Source organism: Xenopus laevis, chromosome 4S, assembly GCF_017654675.1.
Source record: "Xenopus laevis strain J_2021 chromosome 4S, Xenopus_laevis_v10.1, whole genome shotgun sequence".
NCBI lineage: Eukaryota > Metazoa > Chordata > Amphibia > Anura > Pipidae > Xenopus > Xenopus laevis.
Window position 1 is genome coordinate 10,789,629 of NC_054378.1, and position 23,682 is coordinate 10,813,310.

The window sequence follows — 23,682 nt, forward strand, 5'->3', positions numbered from 1 at the left end:
GGCGCATGTAGGCGCCGAACGCAGGAAAAATGCAGCATGTTGCGTCTCAACCTGCGTTCGGCGCCTACATGCGCCTGTGTGAGTACAGCCCCATTGGAAAAAAATGAAATGCGTCTATTCCTGCGCTCCCCTGCGGCTGAACGCCGAAAAACGGAACGCAGGGGAGCGCAGGTAAAAACGCTTGTGAGTAAGAGCCCTAACACATTTCCCTGATTTTACATTTTCTCGGATTTTACATAATTTTTGTCCTGGTCCCCTGAAAAACGAAAATGGGGGTTCTACTGTAAACACATCTACAAGCCTGTGCGTTCTGTAAAGGGGAGGGTGGAATCTCCAGTGAGCTCCGGATCCAATGATGTTTGATATGTGATCTGACTATAGGCTTCAGCACCAGTCATGCATTATACACGTATATAATAAAGACCTTTTTTGAGAGGACTGGAAAGAAAATAGATTTACCCAGCTTGCACCTAATATTCTCTATCCCACGCATTACTTTAAGTATGAAAACAATTTAATATCTATTTGCAAATGTACCAGCGAGCCCTTCATACAAGAGCAATTTATTTCCGCCTTAGTGTTTCTTTAATTAGAACTTTATGCTGGGGATGTAGCGGCTGCACAGCTGACACCAACCTGATTCATCATTTCCACCGAAATTAAACCTAATCTTTCTGCCTAATGGATCCTTAATTCTTCCCTCTCTGAGAGTCACGCTGGGCTTACAAAGCAGCCAGACAGTGGCACACGGTCACCATATTTTTTTTTAAGAAATCATCCTTAAAACGAACTTTTAGGTATAAATCGACTTATTCTAAGCATCGTTTCCGTTGGTCTTCGTTATTTATTTTGTATGATTCTTTTAATTATCGGTGTTCATATCCTGCCTCTCAGCTAAAAATAGTAATCTAAGAAAAAAACACAGCAGAGGCCACTGACCGGTGCTCCTCTTCTTCCAAATATGAACCAGACCAGCGTACTTTTCTCAGCTCCCTACATGTTTTGTGAATGGTTTGGTGCTTTAGCCCAAACCCCAAAATAATGAATTGATGTAAACGCACTTGCAATTTACATTCATTATTTTATTTTCTGTGGTTTCTGAGATATTAGCAGTTTTAGACTGCTTTTTACCAGACTTTCTGCTTAACAGCTCTTTTAAAAGACCCTAGTGACCCTAGCTGTCTATGCACTTTATTTGCACTCACTATATTCAGTTAACCCTCAGTTTGCCGACTTTGAGTTGAGCCCAAAAGCCTGGTTAATAATAGTCTTGAAATTCAGATATTTCAGCAACCACTAAAAGTAGAAAAAAATGTAAGTTGCAAGCATCCATACATCAGTTCCACTTTATTAAACAATTATATTTCAGTGATGAATCTCTCAAACATGGGATTAAAAAAGACAAAATGTATAAATTACCGTTTTTTTCACCATTCTGTTATAACATTCTGAACATTTTTTACATGCCGTGGCTCATTACTGTCTTGGTATCTGTTTTTTTTAGCTTTGTATTATCCTAGCATTGACACCTCGGAATCCACCATAGATTACTGGGTGAATACAGGTAATTACAGATTGCATGGAAACTCTTATGTTATTATTGCAAATGTATTACACTCACCCTTCCTCACTGTACCCCTTCCCCAATCTGCCCTGACTTATCTACTTCTCTTCCTTCCTCCCCAATTTCTTCCTTAACTTCTCTTTTTTCTTACTATTATCCGCCCACCCTTTATTCCTTCCTTTTCCTGCTCATTTCTCATAATCTTCCCATCTAAAACTAAACTGAATAATAGAACTTTAAAACTCCAGTATTTGGCCTATTGTTTTTTTAATGTTATATGCAAAAACTGATAGTAAGTCAACCCAACTTCATTATAGTAATTAAAGGGAAGAAGAAGAGAAATGTGGAAAGGGAAAAGTGAAGGGAAAAAAAGTGAACAACTGGAGAAGAGAGTATAGTAGACAGGGTCGGACTGTGGAGCCCAGGGCCCACCAGGACTACCGTCCAGGGCCCCATCTGACCCCCCCCCCCTTCTGTGTTGCACCGAACGCCCATGCATGAATGTGGTGATCGGCGCGCCTGCGTGAAGGCGCCGCCCGGCATGCCTGCATGAATGGTGCCGTGCGCATGCGCAGATGGAGCTGCGCCTAAAAAATCAGATCGGGAGATGGGTCTGGTCCGGCGGGGGCCCATTAAGGGTCAGGGCTCACCGGGTTTTTTCCCAGTGGGCCGCCGGGCCAGTCCGACACTGATAGTAGGGCAAGAGTAGAGAGAATGGGGGAAGAGTTGAGAGAATGTGGATGACAATGAGCCTAGAATGTACTGGAGTAACTATAGAGGAAGTAGACCCTGCTAGTGATGTGCGCGCTTGCCTGATACCCGTGGTTTTACCCATGACCTCGCACTCCCATTTGCGGTGGGTCACTTTACACTTGCGGTTTCTGACTGGCGGGTTCCAGTTTTATGGCTGCCCGTCTAGCTGGCCCGCCTCTTTTGTGATGTCTTCAGCGGGTGGGTCGATGCAAGTCTATAAAAGGAACCCGAAGTCAGGCTCGGGCTTGCGCGGGTGGAGGGAGGGTGGATATCGGGCGGGTGGGGGTTGGGAAAAACCTGACCCGCACTAGACCTCGCAATCGCACTAGACCCCGCAGTTGCATGGGGGCCTGGTCTGCTTCTATAGTTAGCAAGAAACCCCCCTCCCCAGCCACTCTCTTACCTGCCGCGGGGAAGGGTGCAAGTTGGCAAGGGACTGGGAGTGGGCAGAGGCGAAAAGTGGGCGGGAGGGTTGAAAGGATGGTAATTGGAGTGCGCCAGGCCCCTCTGAAGTTTTCTTGCATAGGGGACCCTCTAGTTACACCACTGCTATAATGGGTAGATGAGAAATGGGGTAGGCAAGAAAAGGTGGCAAAAGAGAAAGAGGGAGAGGAAAGGCAGAAGGGCTAGAAAAGAAGAGATAAAATGTGGAGGAGAGAAAGAAGAGGGAATAAAAAGATAAAACAAGTAAAACAAATAAAGACACAAGAAGCATATAAAGAATATGAGTAGAAAGCAACAGAGAGCAGAAACCGGATTGAATATGGGACTGGATTGGATATGAAAGGTCAATAAACTGAGAAAAGAGGAAAAAGGGAGAATATTTTGTCAAGTTGACCCCTAAGTACAAGTTTCCCGGTGGGCCTCTGTATCCCAGTCTGGCGCCAACCAAAGCTGAACAAATCAGCCCAGTAATGTAACTATACTCACTACAATGGCTCGTTGCTTATTTGCTTAGTAAATGGAGCCCTAGAATCCTGTGTTACTCGACAGTCTGTGAGGCCAACGAATAGACACCTGATATACATATTGGTTATCTCAAGGAAACCTCATTAAACAGATCCACAATGTGTCAATAAAAAAAATATTATTTCTGTACTCAAGTGACACATGAACAGAACTGCGGGACCCTCCTCACATTCTTACTATCCGACAGTCTTTGCTGCCTCTTTCTGGTATGGGGTTTATGGTTATGTGTAGAGTGTAGAGTTTTTACAGTGACCTTTCATGTGAACCCCGATGTTTGGCTTCTGTAGCAACGAAGCGTCCTGCACTGTTATCAATGCAAAGTCAGTGGAAGACAATTTCAAACCTTCAGAAATATATTGACAATGCCAATGGGCAATGGAAAGGTCTCTTGATGTGATATATATGCTGCATGATTCCACCTGGAAAACTGGGACATTTTAAGCTCTTCATGGCTATGCCTAGCCACACGCTAATTAGTTAGTTAGGGATACTGTCATGGGAAAAAAATTTTTTTTCAAAATGAATCAGTTAATAGTGCTGCTCCAGCAGAATTCTGCACTGAAATCCATTTCTCAAAAGAGCAAACAGATTTTTTTATATTCAATTTTGAAATCTGACATGGGGCTAGACATATTGTCAATTTCCCAGCTGCCCCAAGTCATGTGACTTGTGCTCTGATAAACTTCAATCACTCTTTACTGCTGTACTGCAAGTTGGAGTGATATCACCCCCCTCCCTTTTCCCCCCCAGCAGCCAAACAAAACAACAATTGGAAGGTCACCAGATAGCAGCTCCCTAACACAAGATAACAGCTGCCTGGTAGATCTAAGAACAACACTCAATAGTAAAAACCCATGTCTCACTGAGACACATTCAGTTACATTGAGAAGGAAAAACAGCAGCCTGCCAGAAAGCATTTCTCTCCTAAAGTGCAGGCACAAGTCACATGACTGGGGCAGCTGGGAAATTGACAATATGTCTAGCCCCATGTCAGATTTCAAAATTGAATATAAAAAAATCTGTTTGCTCTTTTGGGAAATGGATTTCAGCACAAAATTCTGCTGGAGCAGCACTATTAACTGATTCATTTTGAAAAAAATGTTTTTTCTTATGACAGTATCCCTTTAAAGAACAAGGACTATTACCCACAAGGGCTGATGTTGGGGCAGGGAGCCAAGTGCCTGTTTTTTTAACTTGCTACCCTACCCAGACAAGTTCCCTGAGCCCATTTGTCTTTGTTACTCCTTTCCCTGTCCTTTAATGTTATTACAACATTCATGAAATTGCATGTGCACAGATGTTACTCTTTACTTGCCCTATAGTCATAGTCGGAGTGGCCAGTGATTTCGTGGGAATCAACAACCAGAGTTTTGCCAGGTTGATGGAGGAACGATTGGCCCAACTCTTTCAGAATTCTGGCCAACAAAGCAGAAGATTTAAGAGAGCAACCGCCGTTGGTAGCTACACTGTTCAGGTGAGCATTTCAAAGCAACAAGAGGGAAAGTATAAGGGTCAGGGCACACGCTCAGATTTAGGAAAATTAGTTGCCCGGCAACAAATCTCCTCTTCTTCAGGCGACAAATCTCCTTTTCTTAGGGGCGACTAATCTCCCCGAACTGCCTCCCGCCGGCTACAATGTAAATTGCCAGCGGGATGGCACTCAGATCGCTTTGTTTTCTGAAGTCCCCTGAAGTTTTATTTGTGAGGCAATCTTCGGGCGACTTGGGAAAAGTGCTCCGAGTGCCATCCCACCACCGATTTTCATTCTAGCTGATGGGAAGGCAGGGGAGGCAATTTGGGGAGATTAGTCGTCCCATTAGAGATTAGAAAAGGAGATTTATCCCGGGCGACTAATCTCCCCGAATTGCAGCGTATGTCTCTGCCCTAAATGTATTGTATGGCATCTGGAAGTCTTCTTATGGCTTCCACAGACTTCTTTATACAACATCAACGTTTAAATAAATCAGCCCAATGAACTTCAGTTGGTTGATGCATGAGCTCAATGAACAGGAGTTTTTCTGAAGATACTTTGTGCATATTTTTGTAACAAAGAAATATCTATTATTTCTTGCACTAACGAAAAAAAAACGAGACCGGTTTCACTTTCTAGGTCTGTTATAAATAAACCCTTTGCTCCTAGTTCTGCCGAGCAGAGGAGAAGTTGATAAAACAAATTGTAAGTCCGCAGCTAAGCCTTCTATATAATGAGCTGCCCCTTATCAGGGATGGGAGAGGTTTGTTTATTTGGAGCTCAGATCACCTTTTAAACAAATTACCCTGTTTATAGGAGAAAAGGAGGAGAGACTAATGAAATAAAAAACATACGTTTTAAAATGTACACTTAATAATTGAAAAAAAAAAACTAGGAAAGTGTGGATTTTATTAGGGGTGCACCAAATCCAGGATTTGGTTCTGGATTCAGCCAGGATTCGTCCGTTTTCAGCAGGATTCGGATTCAACCGTATCCTTCTACCCGGCTGAACTGAATCCAAATCTTAATTTCCATATGTAAATTAGGGTGTCATAAAACAAGGAAGTAAAAAATGTTATCCCCTTCCCACCCCTAATTTTCATATGCAAATTAGGATTTGGTTTGGTTTTCGGCCGAATCTTTCGCCAAGGATTCAGGGTTTCAGACGAATCCAAAATATTGGATTCAGTGCATCCCTAGATTTTATAAATTAAAAGAATAGCCAGGTTTTGTAGTAGTTCAGCACACTGAAATAAGACACTTTCTAAATACAATCAATTAAATATTCTGTACTGTTTCTGAAATAATCAAGTTTATCTTCACTATTCCTCTCTCAGTATCTGTTTCTCCTCATTCTGTCTTCATTAAGGAGTTGGGTGTCAGATGAATGATCCAATATATCTTATAGGGGGGCTCCTTTTGCCTAGAAGATGTATTAGAGCTCACTCTATTAAAATCACCAGACATCGTGTCTCTCTACATGCAGAATTTGTGCAAAATGCAGTGTGCTAGGACAGTGTCGGACTGGCCCATCAGGATACCAGGAAATCTTCCGGTGGGCCCAGGTGTCAGTGGTCCCTCATGCTGCTAAACTTTTGGCCAATTTCATGGCCATTCCCTTTTTCTATGAGAACAAAGAGGCTAAGTAGATGGAATAATTGATTATAGTATGTAAAGAAAACAGACTAGGAGAATAGAGCTTGATTGAGGAGATGAAGAATAATAGTACTGAGACTGGCCCCTGGCCTAAGGTTTTTGGGTGGGCCCCTGGTGTCCCAGTCCGACACTGTGCTAGGAAAGGGAAATATAAGATATATTAGATCTAACTGTCAATGAATATCTGACACCAGGTCCGGACTGAGAATCAAAATAGGCCCTGACATTTCAAGTACACAGAGGCCCAATCAGCCCACATAGAGGCCCAAATAGCCCCCACCAGCCGACTAAATACTGACTTTCTATGGCACCTTCTAGCATCACTTATTAGCATCTTATTACAGATTTCCTTTGTCAAATTATAGGGTACAGGTCTTATTCCTTATGGATCCACCCCGGGGGGGGGGGGGGTGCATGTGTACAGGTTGTAATGATTTCTGGAACCTTTGCAGCAATGCCATTTTGCAAGGATTTCAGAAGAGCCTCTCCCTGTGATTAGTTATTACCTGCAGGCTCCACCTAGTGGCTGACTCTTGTCATAACTATTAATATGGACAAGATATGGCTTGGGCTGAAAATATGCAATTAATTTATAGTATACAGAAAGAAACAAAAGAGGTAGTATCCTTTTAGGATATGGAACTGTAATAACCGTAGCAATTAAGCAAGTCGTGTGTGGTAGGTAAGCAAATCATGATTGCTAAGACCCAGCAAAAAAAAAAATGTCCCTTTACATTCATTTTCACATGTTGGCAATTATAGAAGAGCGTCTGTGATTCTCACGATTTCTCTTGACGCCAGCAGCCAATGTTTTCATGAACTAACACTGCATTTCATTAACGTTAAGTCGCTCTTAATTGAAAACACATTCTGGAACACTGACAGATTTAATTGCAGAAGCTTCTTCATGAAAGGAACAAATAACTGGAAACCTAGGGCCCCCCTTTATATATATGTATTTTTTTTAATAATACAGCCGCCTATTATGATCAAATATTGTTCTTCTACTTTTACAGCTAATTTGAAATATTAACTATTATCTACAGTTCCCCCAGTAAAGCCATTGAGAAACATGGTTCAAAAATCTGCATAGCGGTTTTTGGGAACAGCACAAAGGCATTGGTTTTGGGTCCCCCAAAGTCATAGGGGGGTATATACGGCAACATTATAATAATGAACATTGGAGGGTTTTAGAGTTTGCATTTGATTCACAGTGATCACCCCCTACCCCAGAATTCCCAGAAACCAAACCCCATCCAGTTTTGGGTAGGTCCTTCCTTTGTCCCTAAAGGCATGGGCAGGGGCCGAAAAAAGCTGCCAACTGAGTTGGATGCATTTTGTTACGATCGTTGAGCCCGAAGGATCAGCCCGATATCGCCCACCTCAATGTGGGCATATGGGAGAGAGATCCGCTTGTTTGGCGACATCGCAGATCTCTATGTCTATGGCCACCATAAGTCAGGGCCCTCCAGGCAATATAGGGGCAATTGGGAATCATGGGGGGCAAAGTTTGATAGAACTGATTATATGTATAAAGTGCATTCCATGATAAACAGAGCATGGCTTTTGAAAGCATTTCCCTGGGTCCTTTCCCAATCAATAGCCAGATCACCTCCACTCCAGTCTTCTTCTTCTAACATGACTTAACCTTTATGTTCCAGATGGTGAAAATGCAGCGCGTGGTTGGTTCTAACAACCCAGCGGAACTGACTTACTACGCTGAGTACAATAAAATTCCCATATTGGGGACTGTGGCAGCCAAGCAGCTCAGCACTATTGATCCACAAACCATGGCCCTGACCCTGGGTTACATCGTACGAGTGCAAGCAGACCGTACGTTATTTGCTATTATATCTTGGGGTACAGTTTGGGTATACTCTGGGATGTGGTTTGGCATTGGGGGTGTAACATGAGCAGTTTGAGGGCTTGAAAAGAGTTGAGTTGTAACCTGTTATGTCCACAACCCCATGTTGCCCCATGGCCCGGCTGTTTGGACCTCCCAACACTTTACCCCAATGCATGTCAATGAAAGACTGCTATAACCGTATAACTTGAATATAATATCCCATTATCTGAATATATCTTTAAGCTGGGCAAATATGGAAGAAGGTTGTCCACCAAGCAGGCATGAGGTGCCTCAACTGACCATATTTTATTTGGTGGGTTCCACCACTACAGATGGCTGATCCCCATCAAATATGAAGCTCCCTCCTGCTTCCCAAGCAACCTGATTGCTGGGCCCACAGTGCCCGATCAGTGTATTTTGGCCCTTAGCAGTTAATACATATTCACAAGAAAGAGATGAGGTTCATAAGGTGGATGGATGGAAAGTCTCAGTGGAGCCAGTTAGTAGATAGTGAGCCCATTACTCATTTGCTTTATAATTATCAGATATCTTTATAATTGGGTGGTTTCTCCCAACAATATCCTTATCAAGATCTTTTCTCCTGTTTTTTTTTTAGCCGTTGTAAAAAATCCCCCAAACAACCTGTGGATTATTGCGGCAGTGTTGGCCCCCATCGCAGTCGTCACGGTGATCATCATTATAATCACGGCAGTTCTGTGTCGGAAGAATAAGAACGATTTCAAATCGGACAACATGAGCAGCAACATCCCCCCTCGCACTAAGGTAGCGTCTCAATTCTTCGAGGGGACAATAGTTCCAGTCGATGTGCTGCCAATAGGTCTATATTTATAGTATATCGTTTGTGCAGTTCATTGCAAGATCCCTGTGCGAGGTCGGGACTGGTAGTGAGGACGCGCCGTTGCTTATAAACTGTATTCCTTGTGGTGTGTAGGGATGTAGCGAACGTCGGAAAAAAAGTTCGCGAACATATTCGCGAACTTGCGCAAAAATGCGAGCGGTTCGCGAACGGTTCGCGAACCCCATAGACTTCAATGGGAAGGCGAACTTTAACATCTAGAAAAGACATTTCTGGCCAGAAAAATGATTTTAAAGTTGTTTAAAGGGTGCAACGACCTGGACAGTGGCATGCCAGAGGGGGATCAAGGGCAAAAATGTATCTGAAAAATCTGCCTGTGTGTGCTTGGAAGAGATAGTGTAGGGGGAGAGCTGTTAGTGATTTCAGGGACAGATGATAGTAAGCTTGCTGGCTAGTAATCTGCTTGATACTGCTCTGTATTGGAGGGACAGAAGTCTGCAGGGATTTGAGGGACATTTTAGCTTAGGTAGCTTTGCTGGCTAGTAATCTACTGTTCTCTTTAAACAACTGCCATACGTTGACCTTGTAGGCATTGTTTGTCCAGTTTTTTTGGACGCAGCCACTGAAGCACAGTTGCCAGAAAAAATATGCCATATAAATGCTGAAAATAGTCATTTTTTGCCATACGTTGACCTTGTAGGCATTGTTTGCCCAGTTTTTTTGGTCGCAGCCACTGAAGCACAGTTGCCAGAAAAAATATGCCATATAAATGCTGAAAATAGTCATTTTTTGCCATATACGTTGAGTCAACGTATGGCAAAAAATGACTATTTTCAGCATTTATATGGCATATTTTTTCTGGCCTCTGTGCTTCAGTGGCTGCGGCCAAAAAAACTGGGCAAACAATGCCTAAAAGGTCAACTTATACACTACTACAGCGGTAGTAAAATAAAAAAAAGTAAAATAAAAAAAAAATGAATATTAAAAAAAAAAAATTAAAGTTGGTGCTGCTGAACTACTAGGAGCAGCAGATTAGCACACCAGTCCCACTCCCCAACACTGCTAGACTAATAGCACTGGGCTCTTATAGTAGTAGTAGTAGTAGTAGTAGTAAAACAACAAAAAAATAAATAAAAGCAGTCCTTACAAGGACTACTGTTATTGCAGCAGTCAGCAGATGAGATCAGAAGCAGGACAGCTGCCCACTGCAGCTACATACAGAGCACTGCAGTAGAAGGTAGATTACTAGCCAGCAAAGCTACCTAAGCTTAAATGTCCCTCAAACCCCTGCAGACTTCTGTCCCTCCAATAACAGAGCAGTATCAAAACGATTACTAGCCAGCAAACTTTCAACTGTCCCTGAAATCACTAACAGGCAGCAGCTCTCTCCCTACACTATCTCTTCAGCACACACAGGCAGAGTGAAAAAACGCTGCAGGGCTTCGGTTTTTATAGGGAAGGGGAGTGGTCCAGGGGAGAGCTTCCTGATTGGCTGCCATGTACCTGCTGGTCTGGGGTGAGAGGGCAAAAAAAAGCGCCAACAATGGCGAACCCAAAATGGCGAACGTCGCGCGACGTTCGCGAACTTCCGGCGAGCGCGAACACCCGATGTTCGCGCGAACAAGTTCGCCGGCGAACAGTTCGCGACATCTCTAGTGGTGTGTCAATGATATATAGATAACTCCAGGATTAGATTGCAGCAGCTAACCTTCCAACGCATTGTAGGAGTTGTACCCTTCATTTGGCATTACTGTAAGGATATTATATAAAACGCACTCAGTCGGACAGACTTGTTCTGGTATATGATGGCATTATGCTGGCGTAAGATTTTGTTTTTTTTTTATCACAGCCTTATAGCGATGGGAGATTAAATTCGCCAGGCATGAATTTGCGGCAAATTTCCGCGTTTAGCTGGTGATGCTTAAAGGGATCCTGTCATCGGAAAACATGTTTTTTTAAAAACGCATCAGTTAATAGTGCTACTCCAGCAGAATTCGGCACTGAAATCCATTTCTGAAAAGAGCAAACAGATTTTTTTATATTCAATTTTAAAATCTGACATGGGGCTAGACATATTGTCAATTTCCCAGCTGCCCCCAGTCATGTGACTTGTGCCTGCACTTTAGGAGGGAAATGCTTTCTGGCAGGCTGCTGTTTTTCCTTCTCAATGTAACCGAAGGAGTCTCAGTGGGACATGGGTTTTTACTATTGAGTGTTGTTGTTAGATCTACCAGGCAGCTGTTATCTTGTGTTAGGAAGCTGCTATCTGGTTACCTTCACATTGTTCTTTTGTTTGGCTGCTGGGGGGGAAAGGGAGGGAGGTGATATCACCCCAACTTGCAGTACAGCAGTAAAGAGTGATTGAAGTTTATCAGAGCACAAGTCACATGACTTGGGGCTGGGAAATTGACAATATGTCTAGCCCCATTCAAAACTGAATATAAAAAAACCTGTTTGCTATTTTGAGAAATTGATTTCAGTGCAGAATTCTGCTGGAGCAGCACTATTAACTGATTCATTTTGAAAAAAAAAATTTCCTTTAAGTAAGGCTTAACAGCAAGATAACTCAATACCACTCAATTCTGCTGAACAGGACTAGTCCCTCTTTGCAACCTTTAGATCTTTAAAGGCATAATAGGGTATTGGTGCCCCTTCCAGCAGCCTGTATTTCAAATATACAGTTCCACGTCTAAATCGTATAAAAACCCAAGTCACACTGGAGCCTCAATTAAAAAAGTTACTGTTTTACCTTCCCAACAGCCAGTCCAAGGATTTGACTATGCCAAGCAGCATCTGGGGCAACAAGGAGGGGACGAGGAGGCGCTGCCGGTCACCCAAGAGACTGCGGTGCCCTCACTCAACCTGTCGCAGGAAAGAGACAGCACTCAGGATGGCAGCATTGAGAAAATGCCCAAGTCTTCAGAAACCATGAAAAGGTACAGTCAGCACCACAGTGACATTGTTACCCAACCTAAAAACTCAGCTCAGTTTGTTAGTTTATTGATAGTGTTTGTCTTTGTGTGAATACTTTGCTTGTGCAGAACTATATGCCTTACTGCAGTGATCCCCAACCAGTAGCCCAGGAGAAACATGTTGCTCCCCAACCCCTTGGATGTTGCTCCCAGTGGCCTCAAAGCAGATGCTTATTTTTGAATTCCAGGCTTGGAGGCAAGTTTTGGTTGTATAAAAACCAGATGTTCTGCCAAACAGAGTCTCCTGTAGGCTGCCAGTCCATTTAGGGGCTACCAATAGCCAATCACAGCCCTTATTTGGCACCTCCAAGAAACATTTTTCGTTCTTGTGTTGCTCCCTACCTCTTTTTACATCTGAATCTTGCTCACGGTTGAAAAAGTTTGGGGACCCCTGCCTTACTGTATAGCAGTGATCCCCAACCAGTAGCTCAGGAGCAACATGATGCTCACTAACCTATTGGATGTTGCTCCCAATGGCCTCAAAGCAGTGTTTATTTTTTAATTCTTGGGTTGGAGGCGAGTTTTGGTTGTAAACCAAGGTATACTGCCAAACGGAGTCTCCTATAGGCTGCCAGTTCACATAGGGTCTTACAAATAGCCAATTACAGCCCCTATTTTGTAACCCCCCCAAGGGGTGTTGCTCCCCAGCTCCGTTTACATTTGAATGGGGCTCATGGGTAAAAAAGGTTGGGGACCCCTGCTGTATAGGGTGGGGAGCTGCCATATTGCTATAGACACAAGTGATATCTAAAATAGCCCAAAAAGACTTCTACGGAATAGAATAGAATTGCATTTAGTTAAAATAAAGGAAACTAAAGAGAAGTAGTCAGGCTTTGCAGCTGTAGCAGAACAAGATGGTAACAGAGATGGCAAGAGTAAAGCCAGTGTTGCTAAACTGTGGCTCTTTCACTTTCAACCAGGGTCGGACTGGGCTGGCGGGACTCCGGGAAAAAACCCGGTGGGCCGGCTTCTGATAAAACTGACCATAGTGTCTGTGTGTGAATGGGAGTGGGACAGGGACTATAGAGTGTAAGCTTCACTGGGGCAGGGAACAATGTGAATGATGTATCATCTGTTAAATAATATGGAATGTGTGGGCAGTATATAAATAACAGAAAACAATATACTGTATCTTGTATGGTAGGTACAAGAACAAGCCTTGTGATGCCATGTCATGTCAAATAGAATCTCTTTGCAGATTTATTAAGGGTCAAATTAAAAATTTAAATTTTTGAAAACTCTCAAATTCGAAAGTGTGAATTATCCAAACTCGTTTCAAGTTTTAATTCGAATTTCAAGATTTCTCAGTACCCTTTAAGAACTCGAATTCGACTATTTGCCACCTAAAACCTGCCAGGTTCATGTATAAGTCAATGGGAGAGATCCAGGGACATGTTAGTAGCCTTCCTGAAATTCAAAGGTTTTTTTTGGAGAAAAAACTCAAACCGAGTTTAGTCGAATTCGCTTCGAGTTTTCGAGTCGGTTAAATTCGTACGATTTTAAGATATTCGCTTTTTTTTATTAAATAACCCCCCCGTCGGATTTCGAGTATATTCGAATTTAATAGTTAAAAATAAACTCATGAAATTTGAAATGCGACCTTTAATAAATGTTGTCAGTTTTGCATTATGGCGGCTCCCGCTCATGGGTAGAAATGCACATTAGTAGAGACTTTATGATCCATTCAGGAGGAAAATATGTGGTTGATAAACAATTTATTAGGGGAAATTGTACCAAAGGGGCTGCATTTCTGGCTGTAGAACCTCATGAGACAAATGATTCTTGTCTGAATGACACTGGGCTAAAGTGAATAATCATTTTCCAGGCTCTTTATGGCAGATGTGATTCCCTAGTATTTCCTGAGCAGCAGGTATAATAAATAAATGTATAGATAGTAATCTGCTCCCTGTAATAATCCCCGGGCCCCTCTCTAACCCCGCGCCACTTCTCACTGGGAATAAGAAATGGGATCAGGTTGCGTTTCCTATGGAATCTAATCTGCATGGGATGATAAGAAGATAAGGCTTTATTTCCGAATTACGGAAAGGCTGTCTGCCATAAACTCCATTATAAACTGCTGCTTGGGATGATCATAGATGAGCCCTTGTGTCTGAATAGTAAAGGCAGAGACACACAGGGAGATTCGGGGAGATTAGTCGCCCCGGCGACAAATCGCCTCTTCTTCGGACGACCCCCCTGAACTGCCTTCCTGCAGGCTAGAATCTAAATCGTCGGCAGGATGGCACTCGGAGCGATTCGTGTACGAAGTCACTCGAAGGGCGGGATGTCGTTCGGAGCGCTTCGTTTTATGAAGTCGCCCAAAGTTGGAAACTTCAGGCGACTTCAGAAAACGAAGCGATCTGAGTGCCATCCCACCGGTGATTTAGATTGTAGATGGCGGGAAGGCAGTTTGGGGAGTTTAGTCGCCCGAATAAGAGATGATTTGTCGTCTGGTGACTAAATCTCCCCGAACATCCACGTGTGTCTCTTCCCTAAGGCAAAATGGTGTCAATATATTATCCAATGGGTTTACCATAATTTGGATCTCCATAACTTAAATCTTCTAAAAATAAAAAAACATGGAAACATTAAATAAACCCAATGTTTATATGATTTTCTAGTAGGCTTAAGGTATGAAGATCCAAATTATGGAGAGTGTCGTTATCCGGAAAACCCCACGTCCCAAGCGTTCTGGATAACAGGTCCCATACCTGTACTTGATCCCAACTAAGATATAATTAATCCTTATTTGGTTTATTTAATGTTTACATGATTTTCTAGTAGACCTAAGGAATGAAGATCCAAATTACAAGGAAGGCCCCAGGTCCCAAGCTTCCTGAATAACAAATTCCATACCTGTGTACCCCCTGTTAGAGGGATCCCCTGAGCAATCATACACTAACATGGAGCAAATTTGTTTCAGTGCATTTAAACCAAGCAACCAATCAGCAGTTGGCTTTGTTCATTCTATTGCACAGAGAAAACTGTAAGTAAGGATCTGATTGGCTGCCAGCGCTAGTGAATAGGCCACTCACTATGGAAAGAAATTAGGCCACGTATCCCAGAATGTGACTTTTTATATTCGCACAGCAACACAATCATGTCATTTTGTATATTTCGATAATTCCTCTAAATGGGAGTGAACGCTGCTCATAAACACAATAGTTCCCTTTCAGTGAGCTCTGTGACATTTCCATTGTGTGCTTGAAAAAAAAAATGGATGCTTGACATTTGTCTGTGTTGCTATGGTAACCTGCAGCCGGTCGCCTTGTGAGAACGGCTCCGTCATCAGCAACGAATCGGAAGAGGCCAGCTCAGACAGGAGCACCCCGCAGAAATCGTTGCCTCAGCTCCGAGTGACAAAAGAAGAGGTGTGCAAGCGGAACGGTGAGGACACCAGTCTTGCTAACTGCTTTCTGCAGACCTTACTGACACCATTCATAGGCCTTCATCTTGCCCCTCCCCCAGCCTCTTCCTTACACATATAGTTGCTGCCAGGCTGAATTGTAAAGATAATAAGAAGGAACTGACAGTTTGGGGTATAAAGGCTCCCATGGCAGATCCCCTTAATGCGGATACGTATCTGCATTGCTTATATATAGTAGTTCCCGACATCATACTCTGTATTCTCTAAAACAAGGAATGTATTTAATAGCAAGTCCAATCTATAGGCTGGGCCCCCAGCTAAGCACCTTTGGTTTATAGGTACAATATGCAAATATAAAGAAACACTGGTATAACAGTCACCCAGCTATATAGTTCCAGGGGTACCCAGGGCACAAATAAACACTCACTCCAAATCTCCCCCTAACGGACCTTCAGACTGGGCCCCCTTAGCTCATAACAAGGTTAAAGATATATAGAAACATTGGGGTAACAGTCACGCTGCTATAGTTCCAGGGGTACCCAGGGTACAAATAAACACTCACCCCAAATCTCCCCCTAACTGACCTTCAGGCTGGGCCCCCTTAGCTCATAACAAGGTCACAGATATATAGAAACATTGGGGTAACAGTCACGCTGCTATAGTTCCAGGGGTACCCAGGGTACAAATAAACACTCACCCCAAATCTCCCCCTAACTGACCTTCAGGCTGGGCCCCCTTAGCTCATAACAAGGTTACAGATATATAGAAACATTGGGGTAACAGTCACCCTGCTATAGTTCCAGGGGTACCCAGGGCACAAATCAAGTCACCCCAAATCTCCCCCTAACTGACCTTTAGACTGGACCCTCTTAGCTCATAACATCACTATAGAGAAACGTTGATGTGACAATCACCTTGCTTTAGTTCTAGACAGGGAGTCAACTAATAAGTCCAACCCTCACAACAATTGGCCATCAGAATGGGGGCCACCACCAACTGCTTAGGGTCCCACTTGGGATGAAGTAGAGGCAGCACTGCAGTTTGGCAACCAGTGTTTTACAGTATAGTAAGGTGAACTTTGGATCCTAACGCTGCCTAATAGATGCTGACCTATCCTACTTGTATAAATACTAGACGGGTCTACACTCATGGGCATATTGATTTAGCATCTTATTTTGTTTCTTCTCAAAATTCAGGTTTAAAAAAACAAAAGCGCAAGATTGGTAAGGAACTCCATGTGCTGCTCAGTCTTACTAACCCATTAATCCTTCTCTCGGCCTCTCTGATCCACAGTATTATGTTCTTAACAGGCAAAGTCCATCTCCAGAGTCAAATCTGTCTGAAGCCCACACTTAGTACTTGGCTGTTCCATCTTATAAAGTTACATAACGAGCAATTTGCTGCAGGCCTGGAAGAAATGTAATGGGTTATTTAGTAGAGATAATAATAAAACACAAGGTCATCTTGCATATAGGGACACTGCCATTAGATAACTCCCCTTTCTCTACGCCATGTCTTGTGAGAAGGGTCAATAATAGGTGAGAGTCATGTCAATGGTTTGGTCCACGATGGTCCAGAATTGAACAACAAAGGGGTTGGACTTAGAAAAAAAAGAGTGGAATTGGGCATGAAAGGCAATGGTGGATTGGGGGTTAGTGGTGGTGAGACCTGGATTACATAGATGTAACAATTATTAACTTGTGACCTCATTCTACTTCCAGTACTTCCATCACCCAGTACTCCTGCCAACTTTGTAGTATGGGGCCCCATGATTTCTGATGGCCCCACTTACTTCTCAGGTTCAACTTTCATTTAATTAAATAATGTCCTTCAGCTGATGCAATAAGCATTTGTCCTTTATGCCATAAAGCTGAATCCTATGGCTGATGTGTCAACCAAAGCCCCATGACATCTAGGGCAGGAAATAAATCCTCATACCAAATTTTAACGTTATTATCATTTAAAGGAACAGTAACAGCAAAAAAATAAAATTGTTTGAAAGGAATAACAATATAATGTACAATTGCCCTGCTCTCGTAAAACGGGTGTGTTTGCTTCAGAAACACTACTGTAGTTTATATAAACAAGCTGCTGTGTAGCCATGGGGGCAGCCATTCAAGCACAGGATACACAGTAGATAACAGATAAGTACTACTATAGTTTATATAAACAAGCTGCTGTGTAGCCATGGGGGCAGCCATTCAAGCACAGGATACACAGTAGATAACAGATAAGTACAACTATAGTTTATACAAACAAGCTACTGTGTAGCCATGGGGGCAGCCATTCAAGCACATGATACACAGTAGATAACAGATAAGTACTACTATAGTTTATATAAACAAGCTGCTGTGTAGCCATGGGGGCAGCCATTCAAGCACAGGATACACAGTAGATAACAGATACAGTCCCATTGTATCCCATTGTATACTACAGAGCTTATCTGTTGTGTATCCTGTTCCTTTTCTCCCTTTTCCAGTTTGAATGGCTGCCCCCATGGCTACACAGCAGCTTGTTTATATAAACTATAGTATCTGTTATCTACTGTGTATCCTGTGCTTGAATGGCTGCCCCCGTGGCTTCACAGCAGCTTGTTTATATAAACTATAGTTGTGTTTCTAGAGCTAACACAACAGCTTTACCAATGCAGGACAACGCTACATTATATGTCCACTATTTTTAAAACACTTTCATATTTTGGTGTTACTGTTCCTTTAAGTTAGGCTTACAGAGGAAGTAGCAGAATAAATATGTAACTCCCCCCTGATCTCTACCTGAATACAGAAGCCCTTTATCTAGAGGCCTAGTACCTGTACCAGAAGGAAGTGTACCCAGTCTATATGTTCCGTGTCTGATCATGTGTTAAGTCCTATAAGATAAATGTAGCTCCTGCCTGTCAAGGTTATCATGAAATATATGATTTACTAGAAATCACTTGACCTGTGACTCCAGTTATTTTATCTGGCCTGACAAGTATTGCAAATAATTTCTATTCATTCAACCTTAGCACTGCAGTATGTGTATATATATATATATATATATATATATATATATATATATATATATATATATATATATATATATATATATATATATATATATATATATATGCACAGTGGAATAAATGATTATTGACCAGTAATATTGGAGTGCTTATCTTCCTTATCGCTATATATATATATATATATATATATATATATATATATATATATATATATATATGATATTTTAAAGGGAAATAATCTCAACCGAACTGCATGCAGCTGTTATTATAATTACTCTTTTTGGCCAAGCTGCAGTATCCAGTTTGCAATTGGTCTTTACTTTTTAGATTTGGTGGTTTCTGAAATATGTCTTTTCATTTCCCCCTTTGGGGCGCTGACTTACAGAACAACAACAGAATTTTCATAAGAAAAACCCCCTATCAAAGCCTGGGAGGGAGGGTTTGACTGTTCTGGGGCATGTGCATAATAATCAAATGTTCCAGCTCGTGCATGTGACGTTGGATCGAGGAACAACATTGCCCGATCTACAATTTCTAGGTCATACGTGGCCTTTAATTAATCTGAAATCTGTAGAATTTGTTGAGAATAAAATATTTTAATTAAAACAAGACATTTTTAAATTAAATTAGAAAATTAAGGAGACTTGTATCATTTTTCTTTTTAAAAGCCACAACATTGCAGGATTTGAATATGGAGATGGTCTTTCCAACATCTACTGCTCTAATTCTTTGCCTTTTCTGCTAACAAAATGCTGACAGTACTGACAGTTCTTTCCATCACAGTTTTTGACTTCCCTTGATCTTCATCCACCTTTGGTTACAAAGATTCATATGCACAGTATGTGATATTGGTGGCTATGTGTTGACTATGTGGGTCCATAAAGACCAAGCTGCATCCACCCTACCATTCAATATTGACCACAGTTTAATGTCTAAGGTCTGCAGCCTGATTAGCAAGACCTTTCCAATGTTGTTGAGCTGATGGCACCCCTGAGCCCATGCATCATCTACTCAAATGAGGCCTGGCAGCATTAGGGGAAAGGAGATATTTACACATTGTTCTCCTCCCTCTGGACTCGGTTTACAGCAATCCTGATAGCCATCATTCAGATCATACCTTAATATAATGAATTCCAGGGGATGGAGTGGTTTGTCAAGGTCAATGTGCCTGTTTCTTAACCTTGGGCACCTCATTTTAGACATCTGCCAGTGTTCCTCAACATATAAGGGTGAAAACATGCTCAAAGAGAGGACAGAGCTTGAAATGAATAGCCAGAGGCTGAACACCTAACCTCCAATGGTTTTTGGGATGGTAGTTCTGTATCTAGGTGCAAGACTTGCTATAGGTCTAATAACCCATATCAACCAATCAGCAGGGCAGCTGTTTGAAAGTAAACTAATCTGATTGCTATGGGTTATTTACCTCTAATCTACCCCATATACAGATAATTAAAACATGAATGAAATACTCTCTCTCTCTTTATATAAATACGTAAATGATATATATATATATTTTAGTGCCTGTAAGTGATGAAGAAGAGGAGAACATGCACTTTGACAAGAACACCAAGATGATGGTTGATCCGTTTGACTCATCGTCCGGCTCAGTCCAACTCATTTCACTCAAACCAGTGTCAATCCCTCCTTCACACCTGGTGTCAGAAAGGAATCAAGAATTGGCTGCTATCAATGGGGAGGTAAGGGACCATCTACATAATGGCCATTTAAAGGGAAACTGCGGTATGAATGTAGATTATAGACAAGAGAGCTTTTTGTAGGGCTACACAGGTGTCTGCACTGGTCCTACAGGCTAATCCTTTCCCTTAGTTGTGGCTTTGTAAAGAAAAAAAATATATTTCCACACTTCCTCTGGTGCTAGTCTACTGCCCCCTGTTGACTTTAAGAGCAGAGACACACGGTCAGATTCGGGGAGATTAGTCACCCGGCGACAAATCTCCTCTTCTTCAGGGCGACTAATCTCCCCGAACTGCCTTTCCGCCAGCAGGATGGCACTAGGAGTGCTTTGTTTTCCGAAGTCGTCCGAAGTTTCCTCGTGAGGCAACTTCGGAAAACGAAGTGCTCTGAGTGCCATCCTGCCGGAGATTTACATTCTAGCCAGCGAAAACAGTTCGGGAGATTAGTCGCCCTGAAGAAGAGGAGATTCGTTGCCGGTTGACTAATCTCCCCAAATCTGACCGTTTGTATCTGCCCTAAGGCTTTTAGTACAGTAAAGGGACAAGTCAAGGATCCTAATCGCTTGGTGATGTGGTCATTTACTGACGGCTTGCATGGGTGCCTACTACAAAGTGGCCATATTGGGCATGAAACCACTCATGTGTATGGCCAGCTTTAGTCTCATGCAACACAGGGACAGGGATTCTGCAGGTGGAGAACTCCTTCAATTGCCTCCCAGAGCTCACATTCAGACTCTAGACCATAAAGCTTGCACGCAACTGTGGACAATGTTGTTATCTTCATAAATGCTAATATAGAATGATAGATCCTTTAATCTGGTTGGGAGGGGGGTTATAAATCCCAAATCTTTTAAAAATGAAAATGATTATGATACATTTAACTTAGATGTTACCCATTTTAACCAGTGTGACTAATGGATCAATAGGTTAAACTCACAGACCACAAAACCCTCATTGTTTTCTGCTTTGAAATCGATACTGCGGCAGGTGAAGTCTGGTTCACGGTTGGGAAAAGAACGACCAGCCTACCCAGCCCGGAGCTGAATGCTCTTTTGCTTCGTTCTCTAATTAGTGTAATTTTCTTTCAATCAGCCCAAACAATATTGTGCGGCAGATGTTTCTTTCCAAGGCTGCTATTTAAAAGGGGTGGGGGAGGGGGAGGGGGTAGAACGCCTGCAACTGCGGCATCTAAATGGCTTCATCCTGCAGTTTAGATTCTGTGTTGGAGAAGGAATACAAAGCTATAAAAATGGTGGCAGCTCAAGCAAAATAAGAACCCCCTACCAATATCATTAGTGGGATATCTTAGACTAATAAATGCTTTTCTTGCTGATCAGGTATTTCTGTTTTTCGGAGGATCAGGCCAGTCTAGTAAGGCATTTTTTGCAAGGAAAGGTCATGAAAGCTTCTTGTATTTTGATTTGAGGTCGTTAACTATGACCCCAGACTAGGGTTGCCACCTGCCCGGATTTTACCCAGACAGCCCAGTATTTCGAAGGGATTTTCAAATTAGGAAATCCAGACAGGACATTTAAAATAATGACATGGCAATCAGCCATTCACTGATCGTCACATCATCTGTCCTGCCCCTGAGGTCACTAGTCCTGCCCCTGAGGTCACTGCCCTGCCCCAAAAATCATTTTCCCCACCCCCTGCCCGTTTTCCGGCCCCAGTAAAGGTGGCACCCTTACCCCGGATGCAAATGCTACAACACTAAGGCTAGTGCCAGATTGGGGCTGCCCCTACTCAGGCATTGACCTCTTCTCCTATCTGCACCCAGAACCCGTCAGCTTGGGTGCAGGTTTCTTCACCAAAATCAGCTGCGTGTGCCTGAACCTGAGCCAACACTACAGTTCCGGGTGCAAGAAGGAGAATAAGCTAATGTCCATGTAGGGTCTGATCTTGGCCAATTTCAGCCTTAAGGTGGCAAAGCATGGCTCTTTGTGTTCTATTTAAAAAAACTTGTGCCTGGGGCGTGGCTGAGCTGTTAAACTAGCACAGGATTGGAGGTTCTGCTCTAGGTACAGAGCACAGTGCTAGCGGGTGCAAAGCAGCAATGTCCTTACCTCTAGTTACAGAGCAGTTGGTAAGTCAGGGGCTTCGTTGCAGCCTGCACCCACCAGTTCCCCTAACTTGTCTGAATGACACACGGATTGGCGACAGGTAGAAGGGGCACCTATGTGCCTTCCCCATCTGCTCCATCATGAATACATCACAGCTGCATGCAGGCAGCACTGTATTCATTGAGTCACATGCAGGTCTCTGTGGCAATTCAGAATAGAGCAGGACAAGAAACAAAGTCAGAAAGCATGATGGTTTGATGGAATTCATGCAGCTGGAGTGTTGCTGAATCAGGTGCAATGGCCAAGGGGCACAGCTGTAGGTGCAATGAGCCTTGTATTTAGGGGAGGTGTTTCCACTGTCCCCTCTGGTCGGTTGTGGTCGGCTAGGGGAAGCACAGCTGGCTGTGATGAATACAGTGCTGCCAAATTCTTTTTTTTCTTCTTCTGCTTTAGCCAGACAGCATTAATCATTATTATTATTACTATTATTACTATTAAAAAGTCTTTATATATACCCAACAAATTCTGCAGTGCTCCAAGGCCTTCCATAGTTTCCATTATTCCGTTTTTCATCTTTATACAGTTGCACTGTCTCTTCAGGAGTTCAGGAGACTGTCTTTCCCTCAGAGAAGTAGATCTAGATGTGAGATTACTGTATCTGGCACAATATGTTCTTACTTTGTATCCGGTTGTATTTCTGCTCCACTGATCCTTTCATTTCCCTTTAGCTGCACCAGGACATGTAGGTGCTAAAATCACTCAAGCGCTCCATGAAAATAAGCGATGGCCAATAAAAGCCTATGACTGAGGAAGCGTTGCTGACAAGTCCTTTTTTTTTCCAACCAGGTCAACAAAGCTCTGAAACAGAAGTCGGACATAGAACACTATCGTAACAAACTGCGCCTCAAAGCCAAGCGAAAGGGCTACTATGACTTCCCACCCATTCTGGACAGCAAGTCCCTCACAGAGAGGAAGAAGAAAATGTACGAGAAGACTCAGATGGAGATAGATAATGTGCTGGACGCGGATACGGACACATCATCTCCATTTGCCGAACCAAAAAACAGGTACGTTGTTCTCACTGCATGGGGAATGGGCAATCCAAAAAATTGTTCTCCAAACTCAAAGGAGAAGAATGGGAATTATCTGTGGGCAGAAAAGAGGCTAAGTTCAACAGCCAGCCTACTGTTGGGGCAAACAATTGAAGGAACTTGACTTCAAAATAGTAAATTTCTGTGTTGTGTGGCTCTCCTGTATTCCTACTCTGGGGTTCTCCAGTGCCGTGTGTCAAAAATTTTCAGAGGTCAAACATTTGGCAAGAATTTACTGATCTAATGTTTGAAGGCCCAATATATGGGAAAAGTTTGGCTCAAGTGAGTTTTTCTCTTCGGGCATGAACGTTTCCCACCAATATTTGATGAAGCCCAGATTTTAAATGGTTTCTGTACCTCCCTATATATACAGGGTTGGACTGGTCCATTAGGAAACCAAGATGATTCTGGATGT

The 23,682-nt window shown here is 42.7% G+C and overlaps 1 protein-coding gene across 2 annotated transcripts in view; it reads left to right on the plus strand.

Moving 5' to 3' along the window:
* The window catches only part of kiaa1549l.S (KIAA1549-like S homeolog), an 84,898-nt gene that overhangs the window by 37,930 nt on the left and 23,286 nt on the right, over positions 1–23,682 (plus strand). For both annotated transcript variants that reach the window (XM_041560903.1, XM_041560902.1), the window contains exons 8-15: positions 1,505–1,564; positions 4,609–4,760; positions 8,075–8,246; positions 8,876–9,042; positions 11,837–12,012; positions 15,308–15,435; positions 19,938–20,116; positions 23,023–23,243. In XM_041560903.1, the coding sequence (XP_041416837.1) occupies positions 1,505–1,564; positions 4,609–4,760; positions 8,075–8,246; positions 8,876–9,042; positions 11,837–12,012; positions 15,308–15,435; positions 19,938–20,116; positions 23,023–23,243 (1,255 nt within the window). The remainder of the gene's footprint in view (positions 1–1,504; positions 1,565–4,608; positions 4,761–8,074; positions 8,247–8,875; positions 9,043–11,836; positions 12,013–15,307; positions 15,436–19,937; positions 20,117–23,022; positions 23,244–23,682) is intronic.